At 35.6% G+C, this 24,214-nt stretch overlaps 1 protein-coding gene across 2 annotated transcripts in view; it reads left to right on the top strand.

Moving 5' to 3' along the window:
* Positions 1 to 2,937: 2,937 nt before the first annotated feature.
* The window catches only part of IMMP2L (inner mitochondrial membrane peptidase subunit 2), a 419,265-nt gene continuing 397,988 nt past the window's right edge, over positions 2,938 to 24,214 (top strand). For both annotated transcript variants that reach the window (XM_027891847.1, XM_027891848.1), the window contains exons 1-3: positions 2,938 to 2,993; positions 11,088 to 11,225; positions 17,259 to 17,362. In XM_027891847.1, coding sequence (XP_027747648.1) covers positions 11,091 to 11,225; positions 17,259 to 17,362 — 239 coding nt within the window. In that variant the 5' untranslated portion in view covers positions 2,938 to 2,993; positions 11,088 to 11,090. The remainder of the gene's footprint in view (positions 2,994 to 11,087; positions 11,226 to 17,258; positions 17,363 to 24,214) is intronic.

Below are 24,214 nucleotides of genomic sequence, written 5' to 3'. Positions count from 1 at the left end.
TTAGGTATCTCTTACAGATTTTCCATGCTCTTAAAATACAAAGTGAAATTAAGCTGGAGAAAACTGAAATAATGTGTTTTTAGCATAAAGCTTGCTGCAGTCTGTTAAGAGTCTTTTAAATGGATACTGTAGTGAAAAGTTTTATGGATTGTCGAGAAAGCTTTAATGGTACTCTGAACTGAAAAGTAATTGAAGAGGTGGGTGAAAAGGGCAGCTTTTTTCTTTATTTTAGTCACAGATGCATCAAGGTATGGAGGCAGCAAAACATTTTCAGTACCTATTTGTTATTACTGAAAGCAAAAAACACCAGTTCTCTACTTCTAGGTACCGATGCAGTTCAAATATTAATTTAAAAAAAAAAAAAAAAAAAAAAAAAAAAAAAAAAAAAAAAAAAAAAAAAAAAAGAGAGAAAAAAAATGGTGCATCATTTGCAGCTGGTAACTAGTACCAGCTTTGATAAATTTCACTGTATCCACAAATAAATGAAGAGTAAGAATGGGAATTTCCTGTTAGTTGTTTAGCACACACCTAATTTCAAAATGAGGAGAACTGATGTGCCATGATTTGATCATGAGAGTTTTATAGCAAAGGAGTTTAGTGGGAGTTTTCACACTGTGAGCTTCGAGTGCATGGAAATATCAATGCACATTCCCATAAGTTGCTTCTCTAATGTTGCAATTCAAAGTACAATATTGTGTTTTGCAGCAGTATTTTTGAACAATTTGTAAAGGTTTCCCAGTTAAAATTTTTACATGACAATTATGATGGTAGATACCAGTGGCACAGTACTCTATTTATTCCTGTGCAATGCACTGAAAAGCTCACTGTAGAATCTGAAAGTGAGCACACAATTCAAATGTGGTAAAGAATGCATTACATAAAGGTTAATCAACAACAAAGTTATCAAGAATTATTTGATTGTAAAGGTAATGCTTATTTAAAAATGTGTCAAGAGAAAACAAAAAACTACCTAGGGTAACAATCACTGGTTTACCCTGGGTAGCAAATATGTTGGCATCATATAATATACATCATATCACATATTTCAGAACGCAAAATCACACTGAAACTAATTCTATTTTTTGTGAAATTGTTTTAATCATTAAAAGCAGTAAGCATTGCTGAAACATTCAGATTTCACAAGAGGCTGGGCATGTTGTGTTTGGAATAGTGTGTAACAAGAAATTTTATTATAGATTATGTATACATAATTCAAGAACCTTTTACTAAAAATGGTCTTAGAGTGTGTCTTTCAATTCAGTTCATTAGTAAGTATTCTATCATATTTCTTTCTAAGATAGTTGCTTCCTATGTGAAGAAGTGTGGAAATATTTTATCCCTGTAAAATCATAGAATCATAAAATCAACTGGGTTGGAAAAGATCTCCGAGATCATCAAGTCCAACCCTTAATGATGTGGTCAGACTACAGCCAACTACGCATTCATACGTTCATAGCTGAGCTTCAAAGTCAAGATAATTTCAATAATAAACAATTTTATATTTCAGCTTAAAATAACATTCTAATAATAAATTGCAAATAACTGCAGAGAGTCAAGCAGAGATGTTATTTCATATTGTGTTCTGATAGTGGCCTGACTAGTAGAAGTATCTCCCAGCATCTAGTTAGGGACTTCTGAGAAAGAGGTAGTTTCTATGTGTTTGATAATCTTTAATGTATTTCTCTATCGTGAATTTTCTCATTGACTTTTGAAGGTACATGAACTATCTGGAAAAACCTCCTGCTTCAGACTTTACTGCATTTGCATTTGTTATGACAACTGATGAAAACAACAAAACACTGACTGAAAACACAAACCCTAGTGTATCCATTTGCACTAGACAGGAAAAAACAACCCTGAGCTGGTTTTGGCTGGGGTAGAGTTAATTTTCTTCTCAGTGACTAGTATGAGGGTGTTTTGGATTTGTGCTGAATACACGGTTGGTAATATAGAGATATTTTTGTTATTGCTGAGCAGTGCTTACACAGAGCCAAGACCTTTTCTGCTTTGCATACTGCCACACTGGCTAGAAAGTTGGGGGTGCATGGAAGTTTAGGAAAAGACAGGTGACAGGTCAGGACAGGTGACCCAAAATGACCAAAGGGATATTCCGTACCAAATGATCTCATGACACAGTACAGAAAGTTGGGGAAAGAAGGAGGAAGGCATGGAGAAGACACATTTGGAGCGATGACTCTTCCTAAGTCATCATTATGTGTCATCTTGGAGATAGCTGAACACCTGCCAGCTCATGGGAAGCAGTGAATTAATACCTTGTTTTGCTTTGCTTGTGTGCATAGTTTTGCTTTTCATATTAAATTTTATCTCAACCTATGAGTTTTCTGGCTTTTACCATTCTGAGTCTCTCCCTAATCCTGTTGGTAGGGCAGTGAGCAAGCAGTTGCATGGTGTTTGGGGGCTGGTTGGGATTATAAACGATTTCAAACCCCCATCAATGGAGACAGGACTGGAAGCACAATGCAGCCAGCTCCAGTGCACAGCAGACCCGGCTGACATCAGTTCCAATGAAATCTGGTATGTACTAGGAAACCCATCAGCTGAAAAAAATCCTGCCTTTTTGCGTGGATATGCAACCCAACAGAGCTGGTTTGTACTGAAATATAAGAACTCGCAATATTATATATGAATATCCAAACAGGTCAGCATGGTTCAAGTGCCAAAAAATTGAACAGCTGAGTCCTTTCGCAGTCGGATTTCCTTCCTCGCTGAACGAAACCGCAACCCAACGGCCTCACTCGCTTAGCGACTCAAACTGTTAATGGGGGCGCTGAAAGACGACCAGACCAAGCACATTATTTTAGAGCGGGGCCTGCTCCGTGCCGGCACCAGGTGAGCCGGTCGGGCCCCACGACAAGGCAACCCCACCGCCCTCAGGGCCGGCCGGGGCGGCCGCTCGGGAGCACGGCGGGCCTCGCGCCGGCCCCCCACGTGACCGCGCGGCTGCGGCCCGCCCCCCGCGGAAGGACTAAAGGGTAAGCGGGCACCGGGGCCCGGGGCGGGCGGGGCGATGGGAGCCGGGCGGGCTCAGAGCGCCGCAGGGCCGCGGCGGGGGGGGCGGCGGGGGTCGGCGGGAGAGCCGGGTGCTGGAGAGGGGAGCGGGGCCAGGCGGGGGCGGACGGGGCTCGGGGTGTTGTGGAGGACAGCGCCATGCTCCCCGCTGCGAGCCCGGCCGCCAGCCGTGCTGTGCGCTCGGTGCCGCCCCCGGCCCGCCCCGCCCCGCCCCGGCCCCGCCCGCCCGAGCCGCCCCAGGGCGGGTCCCCGCGCGGCGGCGGAAGCGCTGCTGGAGGCCCCCGGGCGCGGCTGCTTCCCGGCTGCGGCTGTCTCCCGGCAGCATGTCCACTTCTTCCTCTTTCAAATTACCGAGATACAGTGCCCAGGGCGAAGGGACTGGATTAAACAGAACTTGCAGAGCCAGCAGTGAGAAGCACCGCTGTTCTCCGCATCCTCCGCCTGTCAGAGGCGGTGTGGGAGACGGTCGTGCCCCGGTGCCGGTGGAAGTGTAGCATGTGCGGGGGAACAGGCTGGGAAGAGACTCTGGGGTTGTGCGCCGGTTCGCTGGCATCATGTCCTGCACCTGGGACTTGTGTTGTGCGCTGTTCTTTCTCCTGGACTGGATGCAATTCTTACTTAACATACTTTCCTGCTTTATGAAATGTCAGATCTCGTATTTGCCCTATAATGAACACAGTTAATGGCACTTACCTAGTATTTGGATGGAGTGGCTTTCCTGTTACCCTACATCATGAACATCTGAGAGAGAAATACTTTTTTGGTTTATAATGATACAACTTGTCTTAAAGTGACTGCTTTTCCACACCTGTTTATTGTCTTTCAACGTGTTCTTAGTTAAATGCTTCTCTTCAATGCTTGAAACTGAAGAGATTCAGCCAGGGCCTAGATATGTCCTGGCGTTCATACCAGTTTGAAGGAAAATTAATTTTTTTTTTGGAAGTTGGTGAAAAGTTTAGATAGAAAAAGTGCAGCTGAACAAGTAGACTCTAACCTTGTAAAAATCTTTAAATTAGCCACTATTCCAGTGCAGGGTTTTTTTTGTTCTTGTTGGTTTTTATTTTCTTTTTTTTTTCTTCATATCATTGCTGTTCTGGGGAACTGGAATTAATTGAGCACACTGAGATACCAAAAAAAAGGCAAAGGTGATCTGGAGAAGCTGCTTTACATCCCTCTAAATAACTTTCTTGTACCAGCACATTTTTGTTTTCTTTTTCTCCCCCAAAAGCATATGTCACATGTACTTGTTCATTGTTCAACTAGGAAGAAAATAGAAATTGTCAACAGAATATACTTAGAAGACAAAACCTCTTGGGGGTTTTCAGGTTAAATGAAATAATTTCTCTAGAAGACTTCAGAACTAGGTTTGATTTTTCCATTATGCAGCTTTGTAACTGAATCCAAGTGCATTTTGTGAAAAAATATAACATTTTTAACTAATGTTAAAATCTCTGTTTGGGAGATTTCTAGGAGTCTTCCATTTAATTTCCTTTCAAAATTACAGATTCTCCTGTTTATCTTGTATGTTGTTGCTGAAATAATTTTCTCCTGGAATTGGTGATAAATAACTATACACATGGTATAGTAGTGGGTGGTATCCAGATCCACGAAAATAACAGTTTTAATCATGTTGAGCAATAATTTTAAGATTCAATTTATTTCACAGTTACAATTGGAATTTTATATTGAGAACTTTATAAGTTGACCAGCGTGCCACAGATTTCAGCTATTTCTGGAAATCTGTATCCTTATGTTTGCTGTTTAGTTGTTTTGTTTATTCTTGAGACTTGAGAAATTTATAAAGCAGTTGAAAGTGCCACAAATCCCAGACTCAAAATCGATATAGTGGGGAATGATTGTTACAGAATACACTAGGTATGCTCTTAACAAGTCCCACAGTGGCCTCTCATGTTCCAGGACAACCTGACTTGTTAAAATAAAGTTATTTTTCAAAGGCACAATTTTCTGTATTAGTTTGTACATTAGTGTATTGATATGTAACAGACAGTAGGTAGTAAGTAGTTGGTTCATCAGACCTTACTGCTGGGTGATTTCATGGGAATGGTCTGTTGAGGAGCCAGTTCTAATTTTCCTGCTTTGAGCAAGCATGCACAAAGCTGCCTTGGCAGTAGTTGTGGGAAAACTAGTTATTTTTGTAAAGTGTGCTGAAAATGGAAAATACCTTTCAAATGTTAAATACATTTTCTGTTTTTTCTTTTGCAATTATTTGTTCATGACATAATAAATATTATTGTCAGTTATTATTCTATCATATACTCAGTGCATACTTGTATGCTTTAGAGATTCGTAGCTGAGAATCTTGTTTCTTGCATTCATTTGTTCTTGTATTCATTTGATTTTCCTTTAGGCTTGAAGAAACTTCCCTGTTCCCTACTAAATGTACTTAGTCTTAACCCAAATGCAGAAGCTTTTAGAGGAATTTGTTTCTGACAATATTCATGTTCAGAATTGAATGCTGTTATTCTTAGGCTGTTTATTGAATGTTGTATGAATACTTAATGTTATATATTGTGGTTAAAATGGAATATTCCTTTTGTTGTTGTTGTTTTTGCCTAAATTGGGTTCTGGATAATTGTAACTAACAGGACAGTTTCGTGGTACTGGAAAGAATCCAAAGAATTGACTAGATAAATGTGCAAATTCATTTAAATTCAAAGGTTATGCCATTGTTTATGGTTAATATAATTTACAAATTCAGTGAGTTTTGAAGCAACTGCTCTTTTATGCAGTCTACTCAAGACCAAAACATAACAGCAACTAGTAGATGTTCATAAAGAACACTTAAAATCAATTTATAAATTAACTTCCTTCTCATGGATTGAATCTTTAGGCTCAAAGCAACATAGAACTTTCAGCTGTAAAAAGCTAAATACCTGCTAAGTGATTTCCAGAATTAAAATAATTTAGTACTTTCCTTTATTTGCAATATATATTGATGATTATTAGTTTATCTGAAGATGAAGAAACATGAATAAAAACAAATATTGTAACTTTTATGTTAGAAGGACTGATACTCTGTCACCTGCATGATGGTACTTGGAATATACCACATTACATCTAAAGTTTAAATGCTCTGAAAAGATCTGATTTGTAACAATTACTGACTTTTCTTTTTGTATTGCAATTCTTTTTCTCGATGTTTGTATGTATAAAATGGAATCATGGATAACTTGTCAGAACTGAGGGGCAGCTGATTACTCTCCATCCTGAACTGTTTGTTAATTTGATTGCTGAGCATAACTTTGATTTACAATTATATTTTATTCCAGTTTTTCTTTATGTGTGAAGATTCACATATTTTGTTTGGAAATACAAGATTGTCCAAGAGGGTAAAATTTGTGTACTTGAGGCACAAAATTAACTTTTAAGACCAGTAATTCGAATTTCTTTCCAGTTACAACCAATGTGGTAGGTAAACCTTTGTGCATGAGATAGATCCCAATGATGGAATATAATAATATTAAATTAAAAGAAGAATCTGTTCCATATTAATTTTTTTTTCCTCCAGTAATAATTCTGTGACAGATTACATTGCTAAGTGTTGTGGTTTAAGCTTTTTTATTTGGTTTGTGACCTGAAAGCTCGTTATGTTGATCTGTTTTTTCTGCTTCTGAGAATTTCTCTGTATGTTATAGCTTTGAAATGATTACAAAAGTGGATTTTTATTGTTGTTTTTCTTTATTGTGGTATATTGGAAAAAAAATTCTGCATATTTCATAGTGATGGGAGCTATTACATTGAAGTTGTAATTGCTTTATTTCAAATGAAGGCATAAAAAAGTGGTACAAAATGGAGTTGAAGCTAACAAAATCTGCTGCTTGGTATTTGGAACAAGCAAAACATCTAGGCATCAGGACAAAATGCCTAACTTAGAAGAAAGAACGGCAGAGTATACACGTGTAGTTGCTGAAACTGCTGATTAGGTTAGGATTTGTTGCTTCAATGACACCGCAGTCATTTCCATGACCTGTGACATTTCCAAACTCACAACAGAGTGCTATTCTTTAATGTCTGTGTTCCGAGGGTTACAGAGAGGGTAATATGATGCAGGAATAGGGTGAGCAAAACCTGAGTACAGAGTATAAATACATTAATGGAATAGACATGTTACCATTATGGTGGAATAACACCAGGATGGAGCTGTCTTTATTGAAGGATAAATGAGAGATCCTTCTGGAACTAGATAGTATTTTTAAATGAAAACTTAAATGCTCTGATCTATATTGATTATTTTAACTGAAGACTTATACTGGCTTGTCTATTTCGATTCTTCTGTGGCATTCATCACCATCATATCTGTGCATCAGCCTGTACTTGGATAAATTCGTGTGATTTAAGTCAGCCTACTAAAAGGGCTGCATACTTGTACCCTTACAGTAATCCCTGTAATGTAGAAGTTATTGAAATGTACAGCTAAAGTGGGAAATGAGTCAGGCTGCATGGCAGTAGTTGGCTCAGGCCTTGTATCATGAAAGGTTGTAAAAAGGGCACATGTTGAAAAGATCACTCAAATTCTGATACTGAGCAACATCTGTTCATCATGGTTGTTAGACCAGGTATAACCTTGTCTTCCAGGTAGACCAGTCTTAAACTAAAAGCTTTTGTTCTCAGCTTTATGTTTCATAGGATGCAATAAAATTGGGCTCATTCATGTGTTGTGGTATTTTCTATTATGAAAGTCTTTGATTTCAATCTGCAATTCTGATTCTAATGTGATGCCATTGATTTATAGAAAAATTCATATTGTGATTGAAAATTTTTTATTGCAATGGATTATAGAATTATATATAGAGTAGTTACTGATTCTTGAACAAGATCAAATAGGTCATTTCAAAATAAAGTAACAGTCTTGGCAGGGTAGTTGTTTTGCATATAGGTTGTAATTCCCTTCTTCCTGTTCCCTCACTTACCTTTTTGTAGAAGCACATCAGGGACCATTCTTTTTCCTTTGTGGATGACTGCTAATGCCTTGTTTTTACAACTATTTTTCCTATCATACTTCTGCGGGTAATTTTTAAGTACCTGAGTTTGCAAATATATTGTAACCTGGGGCTTTCTGAATTACTTGGTGATTCTCTGCAGGCTGTTTGATAAACAGTGCCTTCTAATGTGCAGGCAAGTGTAAGAAAAAATAAACATTTTATACATAGAGAGCTATCTAAATAGCGTCTCTTCTCCATATGTTGTAGTACCCATGAGAGGCTCATTATAATACCTAGACCTTTTGTGCACCAAATACTTCAGTCCAGATAATGCTGTGCTCCATCTGCCTTAATCTCTGAGCTGTACAATATGAAATTCTTAATGCTTTGACCTGCTATTTGCTAGCATTTTTGAAATTGGATTTTTCTTGTCCATGTTGCCATTGTAAACAACTTTTCGAGGTTGTTGAAGTTTCTCGGTTCTACTGAATTTTTCTGTTTTATTGCCTTTTTTCCCCTAAACCAAGTGTAACTTACAAATATTAAAAAGTGTATGAATCTTTATTTTTTTCCTGCTTTTTTTGATTTTTTTTTTGGTTGGTGGGGTTTTTTTTGTGTGTGTGTGGCTTTTTGGTTTTTTGTGTGTGTGTTTTTTGTTTGTTTGTTTGTGGTTTTGTGTATTTTTGTTGGGTTTTTGTTTGTTTGGGGTTTTTTCCCCCCATTTTTATAGTGCTGTAATTGTTGATCTTATTCAAGGTGTCACTGGCTGGGCAGAGATCCAGACATATATGTTGGGGAGTTTAATTTTTTCAGCAAACAATACTTTGCTTGCTTCACTGACATGCATTTAAATCTGCTGTCAACATTAACCAGATACTGCACTGTATTTCGGAATTTCACTCTGGAAACATTATGCTCCTAGAATCTGCAGATGTTTTAGAAATCTCTATGAGCAGAATATTATTTCCAGGAGTAGTAGCTATCTAATGTTTTATTTATATATAAACAAATACTCCAAACAGATTTTTTTCTTTTAATTTTAAAGATCTTTGTTGTGTCTGCCCTTCACCATCCTAAATTCTTTCTTGTTACTGCAGTAAACGCTTATAATTACTTTTTTCCCCTTCTTTTCTCCTACAACCACCAAAGTGTAAGAAACGAATACTGCAGATTTTAATCAAACAGTGTTTATCAGTTGAAGATTATCCATTCATGTGTAGAGTTACCAGTAAAAGATAATGCTGCAAACTGCCTTTCTGCTGCTTAAGTTCCAACTCTTTCCCTGTGGCAGTGCAAGACAACTTGAAGCCCCTCATACTGAAAGAGTGATGGATAACCTTCCATTTACTGGCAGCTGGATGGTGAACTGTTCTGTCAGTGACATGGCAACTTTGCATGTGCACACATCCACACATTACCACACATCCAGTGGTAAATGCTCTTGTGTGCTTTTTGGAGGGGAAAACTTACGAAACAGGCCTGGCAAAAATGTGTGCAGTGTTCAATGAGATACTGGCATGTAGTGATGCTGAAAAACCTCAGGATAAAAGAACTGCTGAGAGACTTTGCATCTTTAAGCAGCAAGGTATTTGTTTATTCAACTTTGGGAGCAAACCAGCTTGCGCTGGACAAACTTGCTTGGCTCAAATGTGCAAAACCAAGCCATTTGATACACTTTAGACACACGGCTACACCTTCTAACATACATATTAATAAGTAGGCTGGTCTCTGGGTGTAGACTTTCCAGAATTTTCCTTGGCATACGAGCAGTTCTTCGCTAGGGTGGTTGCCACTTGAGCCTTCATCCCTCTGGGGGTCGTCACAAACATCTTCCTTGGGTTAAATTTTTCAACTTTCTTTGTTAGATGACCTGGATTCTTCAAGATTCTTCAAGCTTTCAAAATCCTGGCTCTGGGCCTTCTATATCTTATTCAAACATCTACTTTACCTGATTTATTACCCAGTGATCTATTGTATACTACTCCTTAGCATTTTTTCTATAATAAGGACTTTGGTCCAGTGAGCAGGACAGAACATGATCAGAACAGAACCAGTGCTCCTAAAAACATTCTTCTAGCAAAACAGGTACACAAAACATTAGGCAATTACCTTCCCCCGGGCAAGGTATACCAACTGAGCCATTGTTAATTCTTTTTTTGCCTTTTTGCCATCAGTAGTAACTTATCTTTGTGTTAAAAATATTTTGTTATAAGAAAGGCTTCATTAGGTGGAAGCAGCAATTTAAAAGGGAATTGCCAACAGGTGAAAGGCAGCATTTCTTATAATAAAACTGCAGTTATGTAAGATAGTCTTGTACCTTGGCAGCAGTACCTGGATATTCAGCTTGCTTTTCAGAACTATAACTAATACAATCAAACAACTTGTGTTTCACTGTACTTTGAAGTTATTTTGCAACCATGTTCAGTGGTTCAGGGTTAAATAAATAGATAGGAGATAGCATAATACATGGTGACTTGAAGTGGAATAATCCCATGTGTCATTACTTAACTGCCCAGTCTGTCAGTATGCTTTTAACTTTCTGATATAGTCGTGAACAAGGATTCATTGCGGTCATGTGTGTCCCTTTGATATATATGACAATTTGAATTGATTTTACATGTTTGCAGTTACCACAAGTGTGGAAATGATGCATTTGTAATACTTCATGTGTGGAAGTATTTAATAAAGAAAAGCTAATATGTTGCAAATAGCCTTTCTTTCTTTAACATAATCCATCTTTGGTGGTCAGAAATTAATAATTACGAGTGTATGGAGAGAAAATTATTTATAATTTTTTTTCCAAAACGCATCATTAGATTTTGTCTGGTTATTATTTAGCACAGGATCACAAGAAATGTTCAAATTAGCTAAAGGGTAAATGTCAAATTTTAAGATGTTCCATATAATAGACATTTAAATTTTGAGGAAGATTTATAGTTGTTTGGGGTTTTTTCCTTTCTCATGTGCACTTTTTTTTTTTTTTTTCACTCTAGGTATTGTGAGACTCTAACAGATAAGTTTATTCTTAATAGTCCTTGTTGAATTGCTACGTGTTGACGTTACCTCAAATTTGTTTATTTTTTGGATTTTCTTTTTCCCCTTCATGTTTTTCAGATTATGGCACAGGCCCAGGGTTTGGGGAAGAAATACATTAAAGCCTTTTTAAAAGGTTTCTTTGTTGCCGTTCCTGTAACTGTGACTTTCCTGGATAGAGTTGCCTGCGTCGCAAGAGTGGAAGGAGCATCAATGCAGGTATTTCTGGGAATATGTCTCTCAGGAAGTTAAAAGTGACTCTTCACTGACAATAGCAAGGTGGAAAAAAATCTTTTTCTCAATTGTTATTAAATGACAGCTTTGTAGTATGAAATAATTTAATTTCTAATTTGTTAAACAAATACTTTTCTGATGTGAAAGACAACCTTTTGAGAACTAAACTTCCCAAAATTCTAACTCAGTGAAAGGAAAATATATGGAGAAGTAGATAAAGATATATTGTTTTGTTACCTTCCTAGACATTTACAAATATTTGAAGCATTACCTTTTGTCTCTTGGAATTGAACTGATGATTCACAAAGAGGCTTTATTAACTTCTAGCAGCTGAATTGTTGAAAATGGCATGAATAATATATAATATTTATATATTAATACATGCTTATCAGGACATAGGTATCAGTTCAATGTTTTTACTTTGGTTATACTGAATGTTTATGCAGTGTAAGCAAATAATTATAAATAGGCTGTGTAACATTTAGGCAACAAATACTCATGATACTGAACAGCTACTTTTCCTCTGGTTTGGGGAGTTGAAAAAGATATGTTTTAATGTAGTCAATTTTTGTATTGTTACTTTGCATTTTAAGTCATAAGCAGTGCACATTACTGTGCATCACCACTGATAACCATCATATATTTTGTTCCAATCGTGTGACATTGCAAATAGCAGAGACTATGAATTCAAATCTTAAATGTCAAACCGTCTTTTCTGATGTAAGCTTCTGGGTAAATTCAGAACCTTGAAGAGAGGTTTCATAGCAATCAAGACTAGCTGCTGGAGTTTGAATTGTGCAGCATTTACACAGACAAAACTTGGGCTAGATCCTGGACTTGGTTGATTTGTGTTTAATGCTATAAAGAGCCTGTGGCAATCTAGAGCCACATGGAACATTCAAGATGCAGATGGATATTGGATTTTCTGATTTTGGTTTTATATTTTTGTTTGTTTGGGTTTTGTTGTTTTTTGCTACTGGTGAGGATGACCTGATATTTAAATTTCGAGGTGTAATCTTTTTAGCATGCCACATTGCCTTTCATTGTTTGCTCTTTTCTGTCTCTGACCTAGTGGTCTGTTTGACATCTGTTCTTGCTTGATCGTTTTACCTCAGTAGCTGCAAAGAAATTCTTTAGATTTTCCCTCTCCACAAGCTATTGAGCCCTTCTAGTCAATACCTCAGTTCTACGTTTTCTTGAGTCACAGACCCAGGTGTTTGGCAGCTATTTTGTTTTGTTTGGTATTATTCTGGAGTGTTGCTGCTCTAGTCACTTGAAGAGCATATCGTTAACTATGGTTTTCCATGGAAGATTTAAAAAACCCTACAGTTATTTGCTCAGATTTATTCAATCTGACAAAGAAGGATATGCTCTCTGCAGTGGCTAGGGAAAGCAATATCTATTCACTGGGTGATTAAAATTGAAGCTCCTCCTTGCTGTGTCTGTTGACTAAACATTACCTCTGTTGACTGATGTTTGGCTAGCTTGAAAGCTGACATTTGTAATTTTACTGACATTTCAGTGTCTGTAAAATTCTCTGGTTTTATTCTGGACTGTAGCACTGAAATAGAAGTTTAAAAGGAACTTACATGCATATGGACGTTTTCCAGATTACCAAAAAAAAAAAAAATCCTAGTGCTTTTAATAGGATATTAATTTCTTTGCTAAGATTTATTAGACATTTAAGCAAGTCTGACAGGGACATAATTATAAGGAATATATCCCTCTCTTACAGTAGCTTAAGGCAGTACTGGTCATCATGTTGCAATTCTGCCTGTCTACTGTATTCTTTGGAAAATGATCTATACTGAATGTATGTGAAAGCTATGGGTATGAGGGCAGGTGAAGTTCAGTTTGTAGTCATATATCCTTCAATCACATGCTTCCAGTGATACCTTAGTGTCTCAATTTGAAGATACCATAGTAAGATTTCCAAGATTTGTTTGTAATAGACCTCTAAAATGTTTAGCTGGCTTTGTGTACTCACCACTGTGATTCCTGTTGAGCCTAAAATTAAAAGTTTTCTCAAGAGGCAAGAAATGAATCTCTTGTTCCTTGTTGTGCTGTCTCCTCCCTTACTTTCATTTTGTTTTGAACCAGCCTTACTGCTGCCTCATAGTTACTGACGATGATAATACTCTGACACCCTAACAAGCATGCTGAATAAAGCTTCTAATGAAAATACAAATTTTCTAATTTATTCCCAATCAATTAAGACAGACTTCATGCATTTCATTGTCTCAAGCTGATTCTGTGTTTCTACAGTGCTTTCAGCCATAATTCAGTCATGATTCATTTCAGTCATAATTATTTCACTTCTGCTGACTTCAGTGTATATGTGTATTAACCCTAGCCTGTAGGGAATAACAGTGAACTATTGCAGTTTATAATTTTAACATTTTTTAATTGTGTAATTTCTTTTTCTATTTCTGAAATTACTGATTTTTTTTTAATCCTCGCATGAGGTGGGTTTGTTGCTTAGGATTTTACAGATAGATGTTCTCATCTAGCATTCTGTTAATAGTGAGTTTCAAGTGAGTTGTAATCTTTTTAGAACACTGAATGTAAGTGACAAAAATAACTGGTAATAAGATTTCTTAATTGCTTGTTGTAGATTTTTTTGTGTGACTCCTCTTGTAGTGCTGGCTGTATACTATAAAATGTTTGTTATTATGTGGTCATCGTGATATTGATTTATGTTATTTTTTTATTGAGTTTCATTGCTTGTCTGGTATTATGAACTCTTCATACATAATGATGTGGAAAAGGAACTCTCTATGGATATATAAATTTGTAAATTCCTTAAATCAAATGGACTGTTTTCAAGTGAAACAGAGATGGAAGATAACAGCGTATGTGCAGCTTTATGTGGAAGCTCTGTTACAAACAGTTCAATACCAAGGATTATAGAGAGTGGCCTGAGCAGTGATCTCTGACAAAGCACACTTGTTTCCACAGCAAACATTATTGAATGTTCTATTCTGTTATGCATAATAGCAGTTGTCATTATTCTGTGTCAGTTTCTCTTAACTTTATTATTAGGATTACTGTACCTAAGCCTGTAAGCTTATATGAATATTCTTTGTGTTCCCCAAGCTTCAAGAAAATAAGTCATACCCATCATTAGTAACATAAAAACCACCAAGTTAATCATTATGTATAGTAAAAGGGCATGTTTTTATCCTCCTACTTGTAAAACTTCATGTCCTATGAGGCTTCATCACATGGCTGGGGATCTCAATTTGCATGCTTTTAGCATTAGATTAGTTAATGATTAGAAAGAGTGAATGTTTTGTGGCTTCTGCACCGCAGTTTAAATTAAGACCTGTGTGTCTCATTTGTAGGAGGCTGTTATGCCAAAAATTTGAGCAAAGAAGTCATAACGCTTCAAACTAGAGAAGGAAGAGGCCCCTGTATTATTTTGTTTCCTAAAAAGAACCCTCAGGAACCTATTTGTTATCTCTCTTACAGAAGCTGTATTTTGGTTTTGATAGACCTGAAACCTGACTACTAGTAAAAATATCATGGGGAATAAGTTGTGTTATTTCTATACTTTTTGATGTAGAATCCAATTTTTGGAATTTACAATAGCAAAAGGCTTGCTGAAGGATTTAGATTTTCTTTTTTTGTAATAGATAAAATTAATTGTTGATGTAAAATGAAAGTTTCCTAGTTTTCCTTAAATTTCTTCTAACATAATTGTATCTTTGTCTGTGCATTTGTCAGGTTGTTTTGTCAGAAAGAAAAACTCAACACTGTCATATTTTTCTTAAATATAATTCTTATGTATAATGAGTTGGATATCCACTCTGTATGTCAAAACCATGTTAGCTATTGTTAAAAATGCATTTGTAGTGCTTTAAGTTACAAAGATTATGTAATATCTAAATTTATTTCAATTTATTTCAAGCATTTCCTTTGTTTAAATACAGAAAACAGTAGGAGTCAGCTGCAACAACTCAACTAGAGCAATACTGTACCTACCTGGTGTATTTCTCTGTAAGATGTAGTTCATATAGATTTATTTGAGAACAAAAGTCTGTGAACAGTCATGTAGATCTTTTCTAAGGATCAGCTGTGAAATACATCATCTTTTGGAGCAATGGTTTTAAAATTTCAGTTTATTTCATCCCTTTAGCCATTTAAGAGAGATGCTTTTGAATACTAAGGAGCTTACTTTGTGAGAATATCCTGTATGTGTGATATGATTCCTGCTTTGTAAGATTAGTCTCTGCCTTTTCCTTAGTACTGTTTTTAGCTTCTGGCCCATATCTGCCTCTATTTAGCAAAATGAGTGTGACTGTGAATTGTTAATGAATTTGTATGTGAATAAATGATCCTTTGGTGGAAAATACTATGAAGGTGGTAAATAATTCTGGAAATCCTGATTAAAAACTAGTAATCAAATATCTGCTACTTAGCTTCTGATTTTCATTAATCTGATTTTCATTAATCTGATTCTTGCAGTGCTTAGAGTCTGGTAGATAAAATAGTGATCAATGTTAATATGTTTATAGCTAAGACTTGAACCATATCTCTATGGATGTTAAGGTGATCTGCACTGATCTGCAGACTTTCTTGACTAGAAACTTGCCCATAGTCCACAGCTCAAAATGTAACTAGCCTTGTTTGCTATTGAAATAAACATATTGTGTCATATTCCTCCCCCTCCCCTGACACATTCATTCTTTTGACCTATCATATTACTGTTCATTTGAATTACACCTGCTGAGGATGTACAATGAAATTTAGTATTATGTAATTACTTGTGTTTAGAACAGTTCATTTCAGTCTCCCAACTGGTTTGCTCATCAAAGATGCTATCAATCTGGGGAGGAGCATATCAGCAGTGAAAATCTAGTGGTTCGGGGGGAGGTCCAAGTTAGATTTAGATTGTAAGGTAAGCACCAAAATCCTCTTCTACAAAACAAACAAGCAAACAAAAAACACAAAAATAACTACTGACAAAAATAGCTAATATTGCAGCTCTCATACTGACAAATGAGGAGCTGCCTAATCTCAATACTCTGTTTTATTTCATATGTCACCTAACTCTAGAATCTAAATTTGAGGTCATCTACTGTCCAACTTGGAGATACTGTAATTGTATTTGAAGAGACTGACTGAAAAAGCTTACTGAGAAATTAGCTATCAGACGACTTTAGCCTGGAATACTCTTAAATAGTTTCTATCTAGCAAAAGGGAGTATTTTTATTGAAATGAGCTGTGCAAAACTTAATGAAGACAGTACTGTGATGGGCTACTTCCTTCCTCTGACATTTCCTATGGGTTAACTTGGAACCAGCATTGACCAGCTACCCTGGTTTTATATCACATCCCACAGAATAATTAGGTATGGTTCTATATACCTCCTAATACTCTGCACTCATTAATTACTTGGTTATTTTAATGCTAATTTTAGTGACAAGTCTTGTTTCTATGTGTGGTTCTGTGAGAGTTCAAGCTCCTATGTATCCTGTTATGGAAGGCCCCCATTTACTGCCAATGCCAGTGCATGCTGTAGGTGGAGGGTTTGTTTTCTCCCTTTGCAAAGGATGCTGGAATTAGTATTGTTACAAGTACATGTTTAATTTTTAGTGCATTATGCTTGAATAAGCAGTGAGATGTCAGCAAAAACATTGTTGCTTTTTTTTCTTTCTGGGAATTAGTGTTCCTGGCTCTCCTTTGATTTTAATATTAAATGATAAGCATTAAAGGCAATACCTTCTTTTCATCAGGCTTCCCATAAGTATTTAACCTGTGTGACTTGATTTACATGCAGTGGTGCACTAAATGATGTGAAATACAGTTTGTCAGAAATTAATTATAGTTAATGTCATTTAGTAAAGAAATATATTTCCCATAATACAACAGATTCTTGGTCTCTTACAGTAAGTGGGTATGTTTTTACTGATTTTAATGGATTTCATCTGTTGGTGGAATGAGAGTTAGGTGGAAAATTCATAAAGGAAATGTAGATCTAAAGATGTTTGGGGTTTTTTTCTCCCCCTCTCTCAGCCTTCTTTGAATCCTGGGGGAAGACAAGCATCTGATGTAGTGCTCTTAAACCACTGGAGCATTCGAAATTATGATGTACAACGCGGGGACATCGTGTCACTGGTGTAAGTAATTTTGCATACATTTCAGAATGTGCTTATATAGATGTTGAACCATCAGTATTTAATCTAGAATCATGTAAATATATATATGAGCAAGGAACATAAAATTTTTTATGACACATTATTGTTATTCCTATCATCCCTTTTCAAAACTCAGATGTTCAAAGAATGCATTACCAAGTTTTACTAGAAAGGAATACCATGCAAGATATTATTTGATACAGCATATACATATACCAAAACTGCCAGAACAAAGAGTTGTGAGGTAAAGAGAGAAAACAGATAAAACATTGTGGCTTAATGGAGTATTCCTTTAAAGTTGTTTGGCTATGCACTCATATTTTTGAGAAATACAGTCTTTCTTTATCAACTCATGTTTATTTTTTTCCCTGAAGAAATATGTCTTCTGAATAAAATTTTAGATAAGATCACAAGAATTCAACCACCTCCCTAATGGAGAGATGGAGCAAAAAAAAAAAGAAATTTGCATTTACAATGGGGAGGTCTGTGTATCAAGTCAAAAGGTGGCAGTGTTTCACTGTTGAAAATATTCAAGACTAACAGAGGACAGAAACTCCATTTCAGCCTTAATATAATATAGAAATGGAATGTCAAAGTGTGCAGAACCGACACATTGATATAATACATACTTGTACTACATGCTTGGATAGTTTAAGCTTAAGGTTTTAGTTTTCTAAGTGAAATGCATAATATGCAGATTATAACAGAGAAGCTATATTATCTGGCTTCTTTTTGTCATATATCTCTTTTAATTTTTCCATTTTTTATGCCTATGTCTTTACTGTAGTGGTAATTTGTAAGACAATTTTCACTATCAGCTCTTAAAGCCAACCCTCTCACATATTCTTCTTTTGTTAGACACTAATCTTTACATTGTGATCTTTAATTTAAAATTTGCATTGTGGTCTACATTACTGTCTGTAATGTAAAATTTTCTATAAATGATCTAATTACAAATATGAATTTATTTATTTTGCAACACCTAATATTGTGAAAGGACTCCAATTTCAGGTCATTTAATGGTTTCTTGTAACATTTGATTCTGCCTGTATTGGCATCCCTCTGTCCAAGTCATGCTCTGGTGATTGTTTAAACCAGTCAATGTAACTGATTAGTAATTAATAGATGGAACAGAAAATGAGCATGTTGTCTGATTAGAAAACAGAATTAGTAGTTTGATTCTTGTTATTCTTTCTGAATGTTTGTTATCTGAGATGTCTGCATTGACTACTTTCACTTTGCTATATGTTTGAGCATGATAACTGGTCTTTTAGATGCTGTGGGTTTTTTGTATTTTTGGAAAATTTTACCTAATCTCAAAGGCAATCATGAAGTTTATGTATGCTCACATGGAAGAAGTCACATTGCATTTATGCACTGTACTGAAGTTTTTCTCAGTCTTTGGGAAGTACATTCAATAATCACATTAGAGAATTCAAAAAGGACTTTAGATCAATACAAAGAAAGTTAAGCAATGTAAATATAATCTATTTAATAGTTTTGGTGTGAAAATATTGAAGGATATTTTATATATCAGTAACAACTTCTAATTAATTCATGATATGGGTTTGTTAGAATCATCTTTGGCTTACTATTGTATTATAAAGTTTTTAATTGTTTTGCATTGTAAAGGCTTGCAGGATATAGTATCTGAATGAGGTTTTGTACTCGTGAGTTTTTGAGACTTAATTTTGGTATATGAGGCTTTTATTGTGTAAGCAGGTTAATACTTTTATTCCTTTCATATTGCTTATTTACCTGTGTTTCCTATAACTCAGTAGTGAATAGATATCCTATGTATATGCATGAATTTTACTTGATGGTCCTCAGAGGAATTGGCTGATTTAGCCAAGGCATGAACAGGGAAGGCCTATCTCCCACCAGCTGCTGCTTTTTCTGTTCCTTCAGAAACCAGTTGAGAAGGTGTTGATGTAACTGAGATAGGCAGGTGGATATGTAAACCTTCTTTTGCACCCTTCTTGACTGCTTTATGTTTGTCCACTGTCTCCTCTTTGCCAAGTTGTAGTAGAAAATAACTAAGAGGTTATGAAAGTCTCTTGAAGAACAAGAGCTGAAGTAAAATATTCATTCATGGCGGCTTGACCAGGGCCATCCAAACTGATGGCTTTTTTTATGCCGTGTGTCATTCTGGATGGCTGTTGTTTCTATCACAATTCTTAAAAGGGACTGCTGAGGTCCTAGCTTGCAAAGTCCAGCGTAAGTAGGGGGCCAGCAGCCAAAACTTGGAGCGAACAGATGAGTTAGTGTTGATGGTCCTGGACACCTCAAGAGAGAATCAGTGAGCCTGTGGTTATGATTCTGATACTGCTTGCAGATCTAAAAGTTTTTCTTCTCTCATCCAACTAGTTCTTGATAAACATATATATTTTTGTTATTTGCTGACTTTTATTGCGAATGAACATTCTGCTCCAAAGTTCTTGGTTGTGTTTATGCCCAGTTAAGGTACTAAGTGAAGACTGTGTGTGTCTCCATAATCCCTGCCTCTGCTGTAGATGAAACCATGCATCACAACCATAGCTGTGAAATTAGCCACTGTGTGCACACACATGTGCATTTACCTGGTTTTGGACATAATATTTAGAATGGGTTTAGTCTTTAAAACTGTAAAATTAGAGTCAGATAAAAATAATGGAGAGAATAAGTTGGTAGCAAAAAATTATTTGTTTAATCGCAGTTTAGTGTTTTACAAAAATTTAAATCTTACCTCAGCCTAGAGGCAAGAAGTATTTTTTTTCCTCTGAGCTTCAACTCATCCTTATTGATAACAGAATTAAAAGAGCTCAATGTTACATGTTTTAACTTTTGAACTCACAATTTTGATTCAAAGCTGAGGGAAATACATATCATTCTTAACTTGATCACTTGCTTGAGTGCTTAATTTAGTTACTGCTATATTACTTGGACTTATAAAACTAAAAATCAAACCAGGAATAATTATTCAATTAGTTAAGTAATTTTTCTTATTACATGTTCCAGAACACAATCTTTACACCTCTTAAACAGATTAAAAGAAAAAAAAAAGTGTGTGGTTTTTTTGTTTGTTTTCGAAATGCATTTATTTATCTTCGAAGAGGAAACAGCCGTGTGGTAGGAGATTATCTTTCAAAGATAAATGGATGCACGTTTTTTAGTAACTTTTGTGTTGAAATAGGCATTGTGTTTTTGTGAGAGCTCTGCTGAGGTAGATCCGAGCAGTTATGTAGAACTTCATCAGATATGAGTGCCAACAGCATTGCAGCTGTAGCACTGTACATCACATTGTGGGCTGTACAGGTCATGCAGTTCCTCGGGAATGCATACTGCAACGGAATCCCCAGTACTTGTGGAGATAGTGCTCTTCTATTGAGGATTAATGGACATTTTTACCAACTTTCCTGTATGCAATTTGGTTTCTACTGTGCAGAAGTGCAGGCATTGTTATACAAAGATGCTGCCAAAGAGTGATTTCTAGCTCTAGAATTAATTTTGGTTGTCTTTATGGAAAACCTCATGTCCTGATTGTAAAATCATGCCCTCTTTTTATTCCAAAGTTCCTTTCTTAATATAGAAAAAAAGTTGGTGCAATTGTAGAATATTGCAAATCAGTATGTGTATGTAGAATGGGAATCTTACTGATGTGACAAAATTTGAGTAAGTTTTGAATTGAAGACAACAGTATTTTCAGACCTTTAACATGTTTTCTTAAATAAATAAAAGTTTGGAAAATGTCTTGTTCCTTAATTGCTTAATAGGTTTTTAACAAAGGAGTTAACAATGATTGCAGTATAAATTATGTTGTTAAATTTTCGAATGATGACATTTCAGAGTTGTAAATATTCCCAATTGCAAATTTTAACCTGGAGATTAAAAATTAGAGATTAATTTAGAGTTTGAGTTTTGTCTGTAACAGAGAGAACACCTCCAAGGTGTGACTGAGAGCAGGGACCTACTTGCTGGGTAAGTTCCAGGTGTCCCTTCATTTCTAATGTAGAATGTGTTTTTATGTGTCAAATAAAAATAGCTGTGGTAATTTAATCTGGAAAAAAAAATGACAGCCAGTGCTATTTGTTCTGTACATTCTGAGTGATAGCATGCTTTTAAAGGTTTGAACTATAATAACTAATGAAAATGGGCAATATGTTTAAAAACAAGGAAATAAATGTATATTTTGTCAGCTTCTTGAGGGTTCTCATATAGAAGTATAATTGCTTCAAGTACAAACTCAACTTTCTACATAGAAATTTCCTTGACATTAAAAAAAAAACTAAACAACAAAAAACATACTTTCTATCTCTAACCTTATTGTCATTATGAGGGATGTTAAGTGGTTTCTGTCATTGCTTCCTCTGACTACATAATGCTCAGACCTTTCTTCAAACTCCCTTATTTTGGGTGAACTGCTATGCATTTTTGTGTAAGGCTATGTGTGTTTGATCTTTGAAAAATCCAGTGCAGATCAGCATTCTGAAGGAAAAATCAGAGTATTGCATGTGAGGTTGTTTCTGTGGCTGTGTCCCTCATTGGTATCTGTTCAGAAACAAGAACTGGAAAAGATAATTGTGATGATGATATTATTTGATGGTGTAACAAGTTTCAACCTATACATACAAATCTGAAAAATTCCACTTTTGAAGGAATCTAATCCTGTTTAGTTGATAAAACAAAAGGGTTCTCTAATGCTGAAACTGTATATATACTATTCTTAAAAGATTGCTAACTGGAATTTCATTCTTGAGACTAGCCTAGTAAAATAAATATCGGTAAGAGGGTACTTATTGAAGGAACTGTGTTGAATTTGAATTAGTAGTTGTAATTATGAAAAGACTTTCCACAAAATTCTGGTAGATATAATGTGAATGAGCATTTAATAGTTCTTGTATTATTTTTAAGAAAGCTTCTTTCTGGACAACCTTTTATGAATACTTCTGCTTGACCTTCTTAAGTCTTCCAATTTCTATTCTATTTTTGTTTGTACTTAGGTCTCTGTACCAAGTCATCTGTCTTCTGGCAGGTAGGACACTGCGAAGGAGGTTGTGCTGACACAGAAGCTAAATAATCACTTGAGTTTCTGTGCATCAGTGACCTCAGAAAATCTTTTCCTATTCTGTTAAATTAGTGGGAAAAAAACCTCTCATGTCTTTTCCTGATAAAAATCAAATATATAGTTCTGGTTTTGTTATCTGTGTTACAATCTATTTTCAATGTAGATATCATATTATATATGTGTGTTAATACTGTTCATGGAAGAAAGACTTGCATCTTCTATTTATAAAGTAAGCAAAATCCATGATTCTTGGTTTTATTATGGAGTGCTCAGGATGGGTTTAAGTAGGCAGTTACTGTAATACTGTGGAAGCTGAGCAGTTGCAGAAGAAAGAACTTGCTGCAGTTAATGTTATGGTTACCTGATTTAAAGTCTATGGATATGAGTAGGAAGATTTGATTGCAAGAATCACTACTGGAAAAGGCCTGGCTAGACTCTTTAGGTCAAAAAGTAATATATATGGATGTTATGGCTTATAGGCTCTTTAGTGGTCAAATTACAATTTGAGTAATTAAACATAACGATAGTTTATTTTGAAAAAGTTAATGACGTGGAAGTCAGTTAGGTGGCCTGGGCCGTTTATGAAAGAGGTGTTAGTCTATTGGGAAGATTACTGTAATGTTGTAAGTAGTGCCAGTGAGAACTTCATATTCTGGTTGATGTTGATTTCATTGGTCTTTCTGTTGAATTAAGTACCTTGCTGTTGAATTAAGAAACTAGTTATTGCTTGCTGAATATTTGTTATAGTATCCATTAGTATACTACGTTGCAATTTTACTGAAACCACTTCATTGTTTATCAAGTTAAGCTTGTTGGACAAAACTAGACATGAACCTTACTAACGTAATGTAATTCAGTGATCAGTTGGTAAATAAAGAATAAGAAGAAATTGTCATTCTTTCACAGTAATGCATATCAGATAAAATTATTAAATTATGTCAGGAACTTGGTAGGATATAAGTGTATTTAGAACCTTGCTATAAGATAAGTAATTTTGGCTCTAAAGGGAAATGTTGAGATTTAATAACAGACCATTATCTGAATAATTTTTTTTTTAATTCTGGTTAGAATCCCATGAAGAAATTGGACATTAGGATACTCATCAGGAATTCTGTTTAAAATGTGAATTCCTGTTAGTAAACAGTTTAATATTAATGACCGCTCATAAGATAATTCCATATGTTCCTGTGTGAGGCATTACTCTTACCGTGACTGAAGGGTACAACTTTGAAAAACTATAAATCACTATTGTTGTCTCTTTTGCTGGTAGTTGTGGGCTGGGTATTTTTGTTTGGTTTGATTTCTGTTTTTCTGTTTATGGTGTTGTTGTTTGGCTTGAGTTTCTTCCTTTTTTTTTTTTTTTTCTTCCCCTCTTATTGTCTTCGTGTTTCATTAAAATGTAGCATTGAAGGGCTTGACAAAAAATCAGATGCACAGTCTGGTTGAATTTACTGCTGAGGTAAGTAGCATAAAATTTCACTTAGACGTATTCTAGTGAAAGTGGAAGGAAATTACCATCTTGCCCACGTCAATACCAATTCAGTCACATAAAAATTAAAGCTGTTCTATATGGGATAATCTACAGATCTGTACTCCTTTTTTAAAGTATTTTTCTTCTTGGCCCATGTGTATTTACACTGGAATGGATTATGGGTATATTGCCCAACAACTGGTCAAGACAAGCGTATATTGCAACTCAGCTAGATTAGAATATGAATAATAAAAACAAGTTAATTTGAAGTTTCTTACAAATATATGTATGTCTGATTCTTTGGAAAGTAAGAAAGACA

This window comes from Empidonax traillii, unplaced genomic scaffold (assembly GCF_003031625.1).
Source record: "Empidonax traillii isolate 1590-97213 ecotype Southwest subspecies unplaced genomic scaffold, ASM303162v1 scaffold332:size1087224, whole genome shotgun sequence".
Classification (NCBI taxonomy): Eukaryota; Metazoa; Chordata; class Aves; order Passeriformes; family Tyrannidae; genus Empidonax; species Empidonax traillii.
This window is presented reverse-complemented; position numbering and strand designations above follow the sequence as displayed.